General features: G+C 37.3%; 2 protein-coding genes and 3 non-coding genes across 5 annotated transcripts; all 5 read left to right on the forward strand.

The window, feature by feature from the left end:
* The first annotated feature begins 2,612 nt into the window (after positions 1 to 2,612).
* LOC126602468 (protein CONTINUOUS VASCULAR RING 1-like) lies at positions 2,613 to 6,505 on the forward strand. Its single transcript, XM_050269349.1, has 7 exons — positions 2,613 to 2,914; positions 3,542 to 3,594; positions 4,229 to 4,338; positions 5,300 to 5,467; positions 5,555 to 5,652; positions 5,794 to 5,920; positions 6,117 to 6,505. Exons 1-7 carry the CDS (start codon positions 2,756 to 2,758, stop codon positions 6,194 to 6,196), a joined length of 795 nt encoding a protein of 264 aa, XP_050125306.1. The 5' UTR covers positions 2,613 to 2,755; the 3' UTR covers positions 6,197 to 6,505.
* A 3,196-nt stretch (positions 6,506 to 9,701) lies between these two features.
* Positions 9,702 to 9,799, forward strand: LOC126606105 (small nucleolar RNA Z43). The gene has a single exon (XR_007617127.1). It is a non-coding gene; the product is annotated as a small nucleolar RNA Z43 (small nucleolar RNA).
* A 362-nt stretch (positions 9,800 to 10,161) lies between these two features.
* Positions 10,162 to 10,243, forward strand: LOC126606112 (small nucleolar RNA U83). Its single transcript, XR_007617129.1, has one exon. It is a non-coding gene; the product is annotated as a small nucleolar RNA U83 (small nucleolar RNA).
* A 79-nt stretch (positions 10,244 to 10,322) lies between these two features.
* LOC126606102 (small nucleolar RNA snR60/Z15/Z230/Z193/J17) lies at positions 10,323 to 10,411 on the forward strand. Its single transcript, XR_007617124.1, has one exon. It is a non-coding gene; the product is annotated as a small nucleolar RNA snR60/Z15/Z230/Z193/J17 (small nucleolar RNA).
* Positions 10,412 to 12,589: 2,178 nt separating this feature from the next.
* On the forward strand, positions 12,590 to 15,049 carry LOC126602466 (uncharacterized). The gene is made up of 3 exons (XM_050269347.1): positions 12,590 to 13,833; positions 14,319 to 14,504; positions 14,590 to 15,049. Exons 1-3 carry the CDS (start codon positions 13,369 to 13,371, stop codon positions 14,866 to 14,868), a joined length of 930 nt encoding a protein of 309 aa, XP_050125304.1. The 5' UTR covers positions 12,590 to 13,368; the 3' UTR covers positions 14,869 to 15,049.
* The last annotated feature ends 37 nt before the right edge of the window (positions 15,050 to 15,086 follow it).

Here is a 15,086-nt window from a genome sequence, read left to right on the forward strand (position 1 = left end):
TGCGGAGCGCAAGTTATAGAGGGTCCGAGATTGACTAATTTTGTGTGCCCGAACTCGGTAGAAGTTTCAAGCTGGCACGTAGCTCAAGTTTTCTGTACACGTTTTTGTTTGTTTCCACTTCTTTCCCAATCCAACTATTTTTCCGTCCATCTAAATTTTCTTGATTGCTTATTCCTCCAATTATTAGTTTACAACGCCTAGGCTCTAATCTCTACTTGATCATAGAGTCGTGGATGTAGAGAAATACTTTTATGCCCTTCGATCATGACGGTGGTAATATTCAACGGCGGATTCAGCAAAAATTATTCGGAGGATCATGTGTATAAAAAATTACAAACTAAAAAAATAATAACTCAAAAATTATAGTTCCATCGTTTATAATTTATAGAACAAATAATAATACAAGTTATGATTGTTCACGACGCGCTTTTATCATATTTGAAAAAGCTGCATTATGGCTTTATCAATGAAAAAACATTGCTCTCAATTAAACCATCACGCTATCATTCAACCATTGATCTTACATTCGGTTACGCAATGAACTTTTTACAATAAGAAGGCAACTCCTCTTTGAGGCATTTTATCAAGTTGTTGGAGGACACATAAGAAGGGCAACTCCAACCTTCAAAAGAGCAGCATCCAAGTCATCCATACAGATTCATCGAAATTCGGAGTATCAGCTGACCCCCCCTTGTCCCTAGTAGTATCACACATAAATTACGTATTAGATGTCACGATAATATTATTACATGTTAATCATGCATTCTTAAGTACTTTCAATTATCTAACATCTTAAAAAGTATGCACTGAAATATTTATCTGTTAGATACTTAGTCATTAATCTTTGACTACACATACAATCTTTCATTTACGTATTTCGTCGCCAGTCTATTCTAGAGTTTTCACTCAAAATCAATTGTTATATGATTTAAACATGGTATGCACTGAAGTAATGTTATGTAGTCACGTGTGGAAGAACTACAGTCTACAGGACGGTCTGTCATCTAGACCCACTTACGTTACGTGCATGGCTCTGGTAGAAAGGGCGGTCACTAGCAACCTAATCGGCGGAAACTAGCCATCAAATTCGCCTTGGACTCTGACTTCATCCACATCCATTTCAAGCCTGCAGCCTGCATTTCTTACATATTATGAAATCTCCATTGGGCCCATTGGGCCAATGGTGCTAGTTTCATGTCCAAAATCCTCCTTTCTAGGGTTCCTCTTTTCTTGCCCTTTATTTTGGGCCTCATTTCTAAACTTGTTTTTTATTTGAGAAAAGCTTTTACGCTAAAATGGTAATTGAGATTTGCATAACATATCATTTTGATTCATGAGATTGTAAATCAATAGAAATGGTCCCTGAGATTGTCCACCATCCATTATTTTTGTCATTCCGTTAAAAACTTCATTAAGTGTCCCGGAGCTCTTGGCTGAAAGTTTGAGCAATTTTTAAAGCTTCTTAACTCAATCGTTTCTTAACCAAATTCGATCCATAACATATCAAAATGAAGATAGGAAAGTGTAGAACAAGATTAGAGTACCACTAAATACTCTATAGTTGCAAAAATCTCTCAACGAGGAGGGATTTTCAATACTGAGAAGAAAATTATAACTTGGCGAATAAAAGGTCATTTGGAAATACTTATCAATAAAGTATTTGTGTCCGTAACACTTTTATGAAAAAACAATTTGTTGTTTGACAGACAACTAAATAGATGTTTTTACACCATTAAAAATGCTTTTGATATTCGGTAGAGTGTTTGGTGTTAGTATTGCTAGCTTAGTCCATGATGCCCAATTATGTTATATGATGTTCAAAATTCAACACACAAATTTTCAAACATACTTTTCAACTGCTTTAGACTTTAAAAAATGTAACAATCACAAGAAAATGAAATGACCAAGTCCAAGTCCCAAGCCAATTTATGTCTTTCCTTCCTCTACCAAAAATACCAACTTAAGTTCATTTATTTTTGCTTCCCTTCGTTCTTGTACTAATGACATCCCCTATAAGATAAGATCTTTTAATTTGGAAAAGTTATTCATGTATCTACATTGAGCTCCACTTTAATTTAATTGTAGAAATAGGGGTATCAAACTCATAATGTCGAAATTGGTAACACATAGTGAAGACACTATTTCACGTGAACTACAACTTTTTCAGACGCTAATGATACCATTATAAATTCGACATCTCTTTTTACGTCCTTATCGATTTTCAATTCAAGCTCGTTATGAACTCATCCATCCTCTTCGAGTCCGAAATTGAGGTTGAATTTAAAGACCATCCAAATTACACTCCTAATTCAACAACGCTCTTATCTCAATACTTCATTACCAAAAAAGAACACCAAATTGAGGGGCAAAAAATGCTGCCATCCAATCATCAGAAGACACAGCTCATCAAACATCAACATACAGCAAAATTGAGAAACAAATAGAGATTAAGCATTAATTAATCCGCCCATTTTCAAATTAGCGGTACAAACAAATTCCTTGAAGTCCTCGCCTAATTAGAAAAAATGGATTAACTATTTTATTCCTTCATAATCCTCACCCAATTAAAAATTAATTAAATTAATTAATAAAAACAAAATATTTGAAATGCCAAAAATACAAACGAAGCAAAACGAGGATCAGGAGAGCTTCTCTCTAATCAGAGTCCTTCGCTCTTCTGGAATTTCACTGGCAAAAAAGGCCCCGCGTTGCGGCGTTGGAACGGCGTCGTATATTAATTTGGGGTCTGCTGGTGATGGGCGATGAGAAGTCGTCGTCATCGATTGTAATGGCGAGCAGAGACAGAGAACCGCGAGATCGCGAGCTTCTCATTCCCGTGGCGGACTCCGGCGACGAGGATGCATCGTCCAAACCCTCCTCTTCGTCCTCCTCCTCCCACCACACCGGCCGCGAGGTGATTTTAGATTGCTGTTTTATGGGCCTAGGGTTTAGCTTTTTGTTTCACATTATGTTTGGTTGCTGAGAAAATGGAGGAAAATTGGAGGGAAAATCTGAAATTCTTTCATAGGTTGCGAATTGAAGTTAGTGGGTTTGTGTTAATTGTGATTCATGGGTTGATTCTTGTGATTAAATTTCTAATTTTGTGTTTGACTTAGTTTGATGTACTGTATCATGAGGCTAATGCAGAAGCAAACTCAGATTTGGGTCTTGGTTTGTTTGTCAAATTTTCATCAGTTAATTTGGACTTGAAATGTGCTAATTTGGATTTTCAGTGTTACTTTCCGCTCATTGGTTCGAAATTTTGGTACGAGTACGGCTTTATTTCTATCCTCCAGCTTCCAAGTAATTGATTGGGGTATATCTAGACATTTCGATAAGAAATTGAGTGACATCGTTGCGTTTAATTTTAATCAGTTTAAAGGTGTCTCGCAGTAATTTATCAAGAACCGGTTAGTGAGTCAAAAGTTTGTTATTTTTTATGGCCTAAGTTGCCACATAAGTTTGCCCACGTTTTGTGCGTTTGTGCGTTTTTTCTTAATCTTCAGTAAAATCGTTCTGATTTCTAATTATGTCTGTGCAGACGTTTTCCAAAGTTGTTAGAAGTTGGGCATCAAAAAAGTTCATGACAGGATGGTGAATATTTCTTTCTTGTGGCTCCTGTTTTCGTTCAAATCACGTGCATATGCTATTGCATTTGAACCTGTGTGTAAACCATCAATTCTATGTTGTGGGGAGGGTAAATTTCTTTAATGGTCAAAATGTGACGTTAATTTTTTGCACCTGTACAAGTTCTTGGATTTCTGATTACTGTTAAGATTTAGATCTCAGGGTACTTTTTAAGTTTATTAGCTTGAGCCATGAGGTATTCTGAAAGAATGAAGGCTTTGGTAGTGATACGAATTTAAACTTAGAATGTTGGCATGTATCTATAATCTATTTTTCCCTCTTTCTGAACGTAGAAGTATATCATTTGTTTGAGCTCTAGGAGTTTTGTTACAGGCAAAGTAATAGTTGGATAAGATAGAGAACTACCCTCTCGCATGAATTCAAGAAATGCACAACTTAGCTTCTTGACTGAGACCATTTCATGTAAATTTATGCTAATCCTGTATGTTTTGATTTATCTTGGTGCATCCATTTGATGCAGTAGTAACGAGATCATGTATATTATATCATACTAGCTTTGATGTCAACATTTTCTTTGTTCAAGATTGCTTTTTTCTCGTATATATATTATATTGGCTGCTCACTATTTGTTCTTTTACAGTGTGATCCTATTTCCAATAGCGATCACTTTCTATATCACATGGTGGTTCATTCACTTTGTGGATGGCTTCTTCTCTCCAATCTATGCTCAACTTGGAATCAACATTTTTGGTAAGTAGTATTTAGAAATGTACTCCCTTTGTCCCCGTTATTTCGTTGTTATTATTCGAACTTGCATTAGTTATTTGGTAATTGGATTTGACCTTGCTGAGCTAAGTAACTAGTTTATTGTCTCTCTCAATCTAACCTTAGAGACACAAATTTCATTGTGAGAATCTGACTTCAGGAAAGACAGTTCATATCCTTTAGATAAATGAAAACAAGATGCTGTGAAGCTAGAGTTTGACTTTCTTTAACATGCATGCTTTATTGGCCTATTCTTAGAAACAGGTGCTTAATTGCCCTGGTGATCATATATGAGATCTAGAGTATGTAAGCAAAGGAATCAAAGGATGTTGCCATATGATGTAGGACAATAAGAAGAGATGGGAATAAAAGAGAAATCCAGACTAATTCTGGCCTTTGGCATCACAACAAAGGTGTATTGGAATCATCTCAGAAGAGAAGTTAGGAAAAATCTGGCATCACACCGAATATTCCTTGGATTCACTCCAAGTCAACATGTGCTTCACACACAAGCAGAAATTCCAGAACTTCTTTTCGCTAAATCTGATTTTAAAAGCTTTCAAAGTAGATCCTTTTATAGGCTAATTGGTAAATGAATTTGGAAAGATCCACATGAATATACTTTAGGAATTCTAAAGACTAATTTATGACACATTGTATTAATCTTGTAACATAGAGAGTACATGTGTAAAGACTAACTTATAACCTGCAGAGTACGTGTAAACTGCATTTATTACGTAAGAAACTATGACTCTAATGTGTTAACTTGGATCCTGCATCACATATGGTATGGTCAATGTTGATGCACCATATAACACACAACACGTTTTTTTCAGATTCATTATATAATGCCTAGTTTACAGTCAACACATCCTTTTTCAGTGATTCTGTTTTGGTTTGGTTTTACAATGTATAATTGACCTTTCAACTTCCATATACATGTTAGGTCTTGGATTTGTAACTTCCATAACATTCATATTTCTCGTTGGGGTGTTCATGTCATCATGGTTGGGTGCATCTGTCCTGGGCCTTGGTGAGTGGTTTATCAAAAGAATGCCGTTTGTTCGTCATATCTACAATGCCTCCAAGCAGATTAGTTCTGCCATATCCCCGGGTGAGTTCTATAGAAATTTTCGTCCTCTTTGTTTGAATGAATGAATTACGTGGGGCCAATCTATAATCTTTATCCCTATAATTTTAGATCAAAACACACAAGCTTTCAAGGAAGTGGCTATAATAAGGCATCCACGTATTGGTGAATATGCATTCGGGTTCATCACTTCATCCGTTGTCCTACAGGTATGGTAATAATTTTTCATTGTAAAAAACGAGAACACAACGGATGAAATGATGTTGTGCAGCTTGTGCTTTTAAATATAATTGGTTTTTCAGACTGTAATGGTGACTTTATTTCTCCTTGGCTCCAAAATTATTTTGCAGAGTTATTCTGGAGATGAGGAGTTGTGCTGTGTTTATGTTCCCACGAACCATCTTTACATTGGTGATGTATTCCTGGTCAACACCAAGGATGTTATCAGACCAAATTTATCCGTACGGGAGGGAATTGGTGAGTAAGCTTATATCTTCAACTTCATATAGAAATAAAACGGCAGGGATGAATAGACTTGAGCCCTTAGCTTGAATTTACCTACCACATCCGGAAAGTGAAGGGTTAAACCAGAGAGGGAAAATAGTTGCTTTTATCTCCATGAAGTTGTACTTATCATCGATGTGGTATCTTATTTGTTTATCTTTGAATGCAGAAATCGTTGTGTCTGGAGGCATGTCAATGCCCCAGATCCTGTCAACGCTTGATTCGCGGATCGTGCCACTGGAAAGATGAGGGAAGGCATTAGCTTTAGCTAAGTTGCTTCTTTAATTTGATTACCTTTGGTTCTTGAATGTCATCAGACTGGCCTTGCAATCAATGTGGTGCTAGATTATCAGGTGTTAGATTCTGGTGACATTTGTAACATCGGTTTTTTTCCAGTCAAATTTGTTACATCGGTTGTGATGTTAGAATGTAGAATTTGTAGTGTTTGCTTTAAATATAGCTTGATGGATGAAGTGAGGCATATTATAGCCTTTATTTATTTATTTTTGTATTTCAAATTTATAGGTTAATTTATAGCCATGTCGTTTTTAATTTAAATCTTTTGATTCTTGTCATACTAAAGCAATGTTGTAGATTGAAAACAGCAGGTTCTTTGGTTTGTTGAGGAAACTTGATCATTGTTGTGCCACTATATATATAACGGGTCATGGTACATATAATCCAGGACGGACTCAGCCAAACCCAAATAAAATTTTGTTGTAGGGACTTCTGGTTCGATCAGTTGTATTCACCCATGCTCTTGAAATTTAGCGTTCGATTACCCCCAAACTCCCAATCTAGTTTGTGTCAAGGAGCTTGGTCTGATTTGGTGTAATGGTTAACCAAGAATCAACTTTGATGAATTCTCGGGCAAAATCGATGGATATCACTGCATGCTAAATACTTTTGAGCATAAGCACTTCCAAGAAAAGCCCCCCAAAATGGCCTAAAACTTATAATTCCTCTTCTATTCCCAACCCCCACAAAAAAAACCAAAAAAAAAATTCCGTTCCAACCCAAGTTCTAATTTGAACCTAAAACCTAAAAAAAAGCCATATTTAGGCCAAGATTAGTTGTGGAGCCCCTACCCACATTGGTGTGTCTCCCACTTGTCTGCCAATAAAATTGAGCTCACTGGCTCTTTTGGTTGATCAACAACTCACATTCAAATGGGTTGTTAGACCATCTCCAATGGTGGCTTATAACCTAAATTTTCCCCCTTTCCCCCCCCCCCCAAATCCACTCCAACCCAAAACCTAAACCAAACCTAAAGCCTAAAACTTAAAATGAAGGTAAATATAGGTCACAAATTTAGCCCACAAAAACTGCTGGGACCCATGGATGAGAGTGAAAAGTGGACCTTGTCCTGTAGCCAACGGTTACTTTTCTTCATCCGGTGGTGGTGGTAATTGGACCGTTGGTTAATCCAACGGTCCACATTCAATTTTTTTTATTTATATTTATATATTTATTGAATCCAACGGCTTAAATCGAATATAATCAAATCTAATGGTAAAAAAAAAAAATCTAACGGTCCAAATTTAAATCCAAGGGCTAGAATAATCTTAAAATTTATCGGAATTTAAATATTTTTTTCCAATGGCTAGAATAATTTTTTTTTTTAAGTTTATATGGTTTATCATGATTTTCATGTATTGATTTAGTGATTTTTCAAAATTTATCGGAATTTAAATATTTTTAGGTTAAAATGTTCATAAAATTAATTTAGGATAGTCTACATAATTTTTTTTTTAAATTAATTTAAAAAAAATAGCCTTAATTCATTTTTTGATAATCTGGGGCTAAAATTTTAGGCCAAAAGGGTTGAAGTAGAAAATCTGTTTCTGGGCTAAAACCTAAATTTTATGGGCTAAATATTTTTAGGTTTTAGGTCAGGATTGGAGATGGTCTTAGTTATCCAACGGTCCACATTTAATTTAGTTAATATTTTTGTTTTATATTTATAAATTTATTGAATCCAACGACTGAGATCGAATATGATCAAATCTAACTGTAAAAAAAAAATTAACAGCCTAAATTTAAATTCAACGATTAAAATAATTATAAAAAATCATTTAACTCAAAATTCACCCAAAAACTATATAAATACCTATATACTTGTTGAAACATCCATACAAAACTCACTTTTCTCGTACAATTCTTCCAATTTTTCTTTATACCATCTTCCAAAACCATGTGTTTGCTCATGTATCTTGTGTTTATACATCTTTATCATGTGTTTCATATTCCTATAGTGTTTCATGTGTCAGTTTAGTGATTTTTCAATGTTTATCGAAATTTAAATATTTTTAGGTTAAAATGTTCATAAAATTAATTTATGATAGTCTACATAATTTTTTTTAAAAGTTAATTTTTAAAAAAAATGCCTAAATTAATTCTTTAATAATCTGGGGCTAAAATTTTAGGCCAGAAAGGTTAAAGCAGAAAAGTTGTTTCTAGGTTAAATAGGTTAAAACCTAAATTTTTTGGACTAAAAATTTTAGATTTTAGGCCAAGGGTCGGAGATGGTCTAAGAGCTAGTTGGTGGTATATTTTTCTTATTTTCAACAACTCATGATCTCAGTGGAAACTAGATGCCAGAAGACCAAGTTCTCCCTCCAAAATAAAAATCTTTTCAAAAACTCATTCAGGTAAGTTGACGACTTTCTTTCCAAGGTGAGAGATTTTCTCTCTACGCTGAGAGTCCTTCTCAGGGTTTGTGTGAGACTTTTAAACCTAAGCATGTCCTCTTCTCTCCCCTTTCCTTCTTTTCTCCTCGCTCTATTGTTATTTCTCACAAATTTTAACTCCGGTCTGTCCAATTCCTCTATCCCCAAAGGTATTCCTCATCCTGGCTATCCTTTGGTTCGATCTTCAGCCATGTTTCCTATTGAGATCTGTGTAGACTTCCGGTGTTTACACCGACTCGGGTGTTTCCAACACCACCACAAACACCACAACTTTCTCTTTGTTATGTGCCGGTTTCGGCAGCATCGTTCGTGGGTTTCCACAAGCTTCATACTGGTAGTTGGCTTTTCCCACTCAATTGTCGACTATCCCCTGCTTATGGCTATGCTCATGTAGCTTTCGGGGTTGGAGGTGGCATCTGGTGAGGTATTTCTCGGCGACGGTGGACTGGGATTCACTTGGATGGATTGGAAAGCTGATGGTGGAGATGACGGTCAGTTTCTCGACCACTGGGCAGTTCTTTAGGCCTCTGTTTTCATGGGCTCTTTTTCTGTTTGTTTTTAGTCTTAGGCCCTTCTTTGTTTGTTAATAGGTGTTTCTTGGGCCTCATTTTGCTTGTAAATTTGTGGTGATTGTTTAATAAATTCTCCTTTTGACCTAAAAATAAAAAAAACTCATTCAGGCCTCTTCTGTTGCAAGGGCTTTATCATAGGCTGGCCTTTTGTGGAACAGTTGATGTTGGAGCCCAACTTCAACGGTCATAGGATGAGGCGCGCATGTTATAACAAAACACCCACTTGTAGCGTACAATAATCCCAACTCAAAAGCCCCGCCCAAACGCAAAACCCTAGCCCCCAAGGCCTCCGCCACACGTCTTTATAAACACACGAACTCTTCCACTCCAAAGCACACAAAAATATCCACTCGGCCGATTAGGGTTTTCAGCTACTCTGCAATTAAGGTTTCCAGCTTCTCTGCAGTTAGGGTTTTCAGCTATTTCCATCGCCATTTATTCTCTATTTTCTATTTTGTTCCCAATTTTTGTAGATTTGGATTCAAATTTTTGGGGCAATGACGATTCATTGATATAAGGTCTCGTTCGTCGTAACGGCCGTTAAGGCCTTGCCGACCATCCTGCTATATCACCACCCATATTCTGAGTCCCTTTCGTTCCAAAACTCAAAAAATTTAAATCTTTTGTTCTTGATTTTCTTCAAATTAGGGTTTAATTTTAGCTAATCTCTTTTTGTTATACAAAAGATTTGTTTTTCTTGTCAGCTGATGATTAAATTAAATATTTAGACAAGCATATGTCTGAATTTCTCTATGTGGAACAACCTAATCTTCTCTATGAGGCTGATCAAAGGTTTTTTTTTTCCAAATTTTAGGAAGATGAATTTTGTAGTCTTTTTATTTTGTTTGAATTTTTTCTGGGGCATCTTCTTTGTTGGTTTTGGATTTATAAAAATACCCACCAAATTATTTCCAAAAAAAGAAGTGAACAGGGTTTAGGATTTGAGCTCGGCTGCCAATGATGATAGTACGGTTTTCGTGTAATTTATGAAAATTTGTGATTACATATATACCTACTGCCTTCCTTCTGAGGCTGATCTCTTTTTCGAAAACAATAACATACGTTTTTATGAATTTAGCCTAGATTATTTTATCGTTTGTCAATTATGAGTAGTAGGGTCGCGTGATGATTTGACGCATAGTTCAACTGAATCTCTGTGATTAAGCAAATTTCATGTCTTTCGCTCCTATCTGACGACCCTTGTGATTTTTTTCTCTAGTTTTGAATATAAACTTGATATTCGTGTCAAAATTGCGCTTATTTTTTCATCCAATCGATTTTTCCCTTTTGTTTTTCCCTGTTTGCCGAGTGTGGATACGGATTATGCAAATGTTCTCCTGCAACTATCCCGTATTTTGTTGAACCCCTGAGATTATCATGGTACCAAGTGCCATTGTTGTGCATTGTCCTTCATCATTGTGCTCTCATTTGTTTGTTGTGATCTTTTAATTGTATTTGTAAATGCTAGCATGTCTGAGATTGTTGGTGCCGGTATTGTTTACCACTAAATGTCAATCCGTTTCTTCTGCGTGGATTGCTTATCTGATCCCTCCCAAGGCCGAACTGGGTTTTGACCTATGGCAGTAAGATTAATGCTATATCTTGCAACATCAACATTGCTTAATTGTTCGGAATTTGTTCTCTCGAGTATCTCACACTACCTATGGCAGCATCAATCGTTATTCTAATCCTCTGCAACTTGGAGAATTATCGAATTTTCAATAACAAAGCTAACCCCCAATCAAAACCCAGAAAACAGAGATCCAAATTTCCAATAACGAAGAGAAAATTTTGATTATTACGAATAAAAAATACCCTAAAAAGACCCAACTAATTACTAGTGCTCCTCTCCAAGCTCGGGGGTTGTTGAATCCGATCTGAAACCCAGATACAAATTCCAATCTTGTCTGCAACTTAAAAAATGAGACAGAGAAGATGCTCGACTGCAAATCCGCGTCGGACTTGGCCAAAATCAAGGCCTCCAACAATTAATTTCATACTGTGTTCAAGCTGAATCGGTAATTTTGAATTAAAAACCTTTGTAGGTTCAGGTTGTTCTGGGCCGTTTCAATTTGCAGAGGTTCATATCATCTGTGAAGAATAGTGGGACGAAGGAGGCGTAATCAGAGTTTCAGAGAGAGGTTAATTTCCACGACTAATGGAGAAGTGAGAAGAGAGAGAGAAACAGGGAGAAGAGAGAGAGAAACAGGGAGAAGAGATTAATCGATAGTCCAAGCTAATCCTCTACTTCAACAGGGGACTGTCTAAGGCCAGTTAAGGAGGTCCGTTGTCCGAGCGAGTCTGGGTTAATCCGATTTATTGTTAATCATAGATGCACCAAACGTAAGACATTAGTCCGACTTAAGCCAATCCTAGCTAACAAGTTCAATCAAACGCACCCTAAGAGTCTAAGAAATCTCGGACTTCGAAATAAAAAGACAAAAGAGGGTCATCTAAATCGGAATTGGATCCTCGCCGGATGTAATTGTTGGGGATCATAGGGATCAATCCACGTGGATCGTTGATAAAAAATCGTACGGTCACAATTAAATATTTTAAAAATAAAATAATCTCGTTTTACGTGAAAAATATAAAAAAAAATTATGACCGCACGATTTTTGATCAACGGTCTATATGAGTTATCCCTAGGATCCCCATGAATTAGATCCGGCGGATCCAATTCCATCTAAATCTGATAGGGACATCGCATATTAATGGCGTCAATCAGTACCAACCACCCGGACAGCGTCACTTCGTGCGCGCCAAACGTAACACTGTCATAATACTAACCCTGTCAAAAATTCACATGGTTAACGCAGTTAATTAGAGTAATGGATGACTAAAAAATGGAGGCAGATTTTCCGCCCTCCCACTTCTTCTTGTACCCTCTTATTTGTGTGATCACGGTTAAACTACGTTAACTTTTTATATTATTATTTCTTTTTATCTTATTATCTCTATAAAATATATATATATAATGTTGACGTGGCTTAACCGTGACCATACAAAATAGGAGGGCACGGAAAGTGGAGGGCAGAGAATCTACCACGCAGACACTTGATTACCGAAGCTGCAGCTTCGGCACCTCTGAACCTAAATCCAAACCTCACTATATATGCTAACATTCCTCTGACTCCTCCCTCCACCCCAACTCTGTATGTAGCTCTCACTAGAGAGATTTTTCAATGTGATCGATACACGGAATGGTACACTACATGTCATTATACAAATAATGAGATACTGTGCTAAAAAGTTAATAACTTAAAAATTAAAAATTTTCACTATTTCTATTAAAATACGTGATGTATTATTCGTGTAATCAAAATTTTCTCCACTCTCTAACCAACAAAAATATGTGGTTATTCAACTTATTCTGCGGTAGTGGAAGTGCTCCGCTTTACTCAGTGTGCCCACTTCACTAAAACGCCACGCTCTAGAGATAGAGAGAGAGAGAGAGAGAGAGGAGAAAAACACACCGAAAGTCCCTTGAGATCCCTCAGTTTCTGAACCCCCAAAGGCACAAACTTTTCTGTTCATTTTTTGTTCTTTCGTCTTCTTTCTAATTCTGCCATTTCAGTCTGTTTTTCCACCAACCCAGTTGAATTCCGAGCAACCTGACGAAAACCCAGATCAAATTTCATGAAAAGGTTTTGAATTTCCATCTGGGCCTAATCGAATTCAGTTTCTGAGCCGAAAGATACTAGTTTTCTGTTTGACTTGATCAGTTTGCTATTCGTCTTCTTTCCAATTCAAATTTCCGATTAGCTTCCAAATTTCCACCTGGGTCTAATCAAATTTAACATTTTCCACCAAAATCTCTGTTTTTTCTGAGCCAAAAGGCTTACTTTTTCTGTTCCATTTGCTCAGTTGTTCTTCATCTTCTTACCAATTCTGGCATTTTTCTCAGCTTTACAAGTGCCGTTTAATTAACCCAGTCAATTCACAAAACCCAAATCTAATTTCCAATAAATATTCAAAATTTCCAGCTGGGTCTGATTCATCATCTTTCACCAGTTCTGGCATTTTCATCTGTTTAATCAAAATCCAAGCAATCTCATAAAACCCAAATAAAATTACCAAAAAAGCTTTAAAGTTTCCAACTGCGTTCTAAGCAAAATCAGTATCTTCACACATTAAATACCGCACACCCGCTGTAATTATGACGCACGCGAAATCTGACTCAGACGTGACGAGCCTATCCCCATCATCACCCAGATCACCCAAGCGCCCGGTGTACTACGTTCAAAGCCCCTCCAGGGACTCCAACGATGGCGATAAATCCTCCACAGTGCAAGCCACCCCCGCCTTCAACAGCCCCATGGAGTCCCCCTCCCACCCCTCCTACGGCCACCACTCCCGGGCCTCCTCCTCCAGTCGGGTCTCGGGCCCTTTCCGGTCCTCCAATTCCGGTCAGAAGGGTGCCCGGAAGCGCAACGACAAGGGGTGGCCGGAGTGCAATGTGATCGAGGAGGATGGAGATTATGGAGGGCTTTATGGGAATAAAGGGATTCCGAGAAGGTGCCAGATTTGTGTTGCTCTGTTCGGATTTGTTGTGATTTTCTCTGTTTTTTGCTTAATTCTTTGGGGAGCTAGCAGGCCGTACAAGGCAAGGGTTTCTGTTAAGGTATGTTCGGTTGATTATTTTAATGATTTTTGGGTAAAGTAATCTTTTGGGAATGTGTGTTATTAGTTAGGTTAGTGAACTTGGGACCTGGCAAGAACTAGGGAACTCTCCCCGTTGGGGTTCTTTTATGTTGTATATTATCTTGTGTCTATCTCACTCAATATTCGACTGAAGACGATTGAGATGGGAAAAGATTTAGAGATATAGATACAATGGAAATTATTCTCTCGATTTAGAGAGGTAACCAACCCTTTTATTAGGAAATTATTTCCGCGCAACCTTTTTCTTCTCGTGTGCACAATTGTTTATTTGTACCTTGATTTATTTAATTCAGTGGTCAAAATCAAATAGGGGCGGGCATGAAGAGAAAAGGGATATGCCGAGATCACTTTTATTTTTCTTTTGCTGATTTTACTGTCTAATGGTAACTACTTATGTTTCAAATAATCTTCAATGTAAGTGTTTTCAAAACCCTTTTCCTACAGAGCTTGGCTGTCCATAATTTTTATTTCGGGGAAGGATCGGACATGACTGGTGTGCCTACAAAGATGCTGACAATGAACTGTTCAGTGAGGATGACTGTGTACAACCCAGCTACGTTCTTCGGTATCCATGTCAGCTCCACGCCGATTAAACTGATGTATTCAGAGATCGCAGTTGCAACTGGTCAGGTAAGAATTCATACATTTGGGGTGTGATTTGATAACCTGCGCTAATTTCTTCACCTTGTGCTTATTGGTTGCAAATTCGATGCAGTTGAAGAAATACTACCAACCAAGAAAGAGTTACCGGAATGTGACTGTGAACCTCCAAGGGATCAAGGTTCCTTTATACGGGGCTGGGGCAAGCTTAGCAGTATCTGATAACAACGGAGGAGTTCCCATGATGCTCGTGTTTGAAGTCCGGTCGCAAGGGAATGTGGTGGGGAGGCTGGTGAGATCAAAGCACCGAAGGCACGTATCTTGCACCATGGAAGTCGGCTCTCATAGTAGCACACCCATCAACTTAAAAACGAGTTCATGTACTTATAAATGAGCACTGAAGGCGAACCTCTCCGTCTTGTTTGCGCAGTTTCTTCATGGAACGAGCACAGTTTATTACAGTTATAATGGTTATCGGAGTGTGATGGAAGTTAAATTATATGACTGTTGGATCGACGATATCCATCTTATATGACAGTTGATAAGTTAAAAAGAATTTTGCTTTTTGTGTCCAAGTTATTCGTTTATGTATTTTGAAAGTAAAGCTGGAGT

Source organism: Malus sylvestris, chromosome 15 (assembly GCF_916048215.2).
Source record: "Malus sylvestris chromosome 15, drMalSylv7.2, whole genome shotgun sequence".
NCBI classification, from domain to species: Eukaryota; Viridiplantae; Streptophyta; class Magnoliopsida; order Rosales; family Rosaceae; genus Malus; species Malus sylvestris.

Excerpts from the sequence above, each read along its gene's own strand:
- LOC126602468 (XM_050269349.1), top strand. The coding sequence starts at position 2,756 with ATGGGCGATGAGAAGTCGTCGTCATCGATTGTAATGGCGAGCAGAGAC. Across the intron at positions 3,595-4,228 it reads AAAAAGTTCATGACAGGATG|TGTGATCCTATTTCCAATAG; the intron begins GTGAATATTTCT and ends GTTCTTTTACAG. Across the intron at positions 4,339-5,299 it reads ACTTGGAATCAACATTTTTG|GTCTTGGATTTGTAACTTCC; the intron begins GTAAGTAGTATT and ends TATACATGTTAG.
- LOC126602466 (XM_050269347.1), top strand. The coding sequence starts at position 13,369 with ATGACGCACGCGAAATCTGACTCAGACGTGACGAGCCTATCCCCATCA. Across the intron at positions 13,834-14,318 it reads AGGCAAGGGTTTCTGTTAAG|AGCTTGGCTGTCCATAATTT; the intron begins GTATGTTCGGTT and ends CTTTTCCTACAG. Across the intron at positions 14,505-14,589 it reads TCGCAGTTGCAACTGGTCAG|TTGAAGAAATACTACCAACC; the intron begins GTAAGAATTCAT and ends AATTCGATGCAG.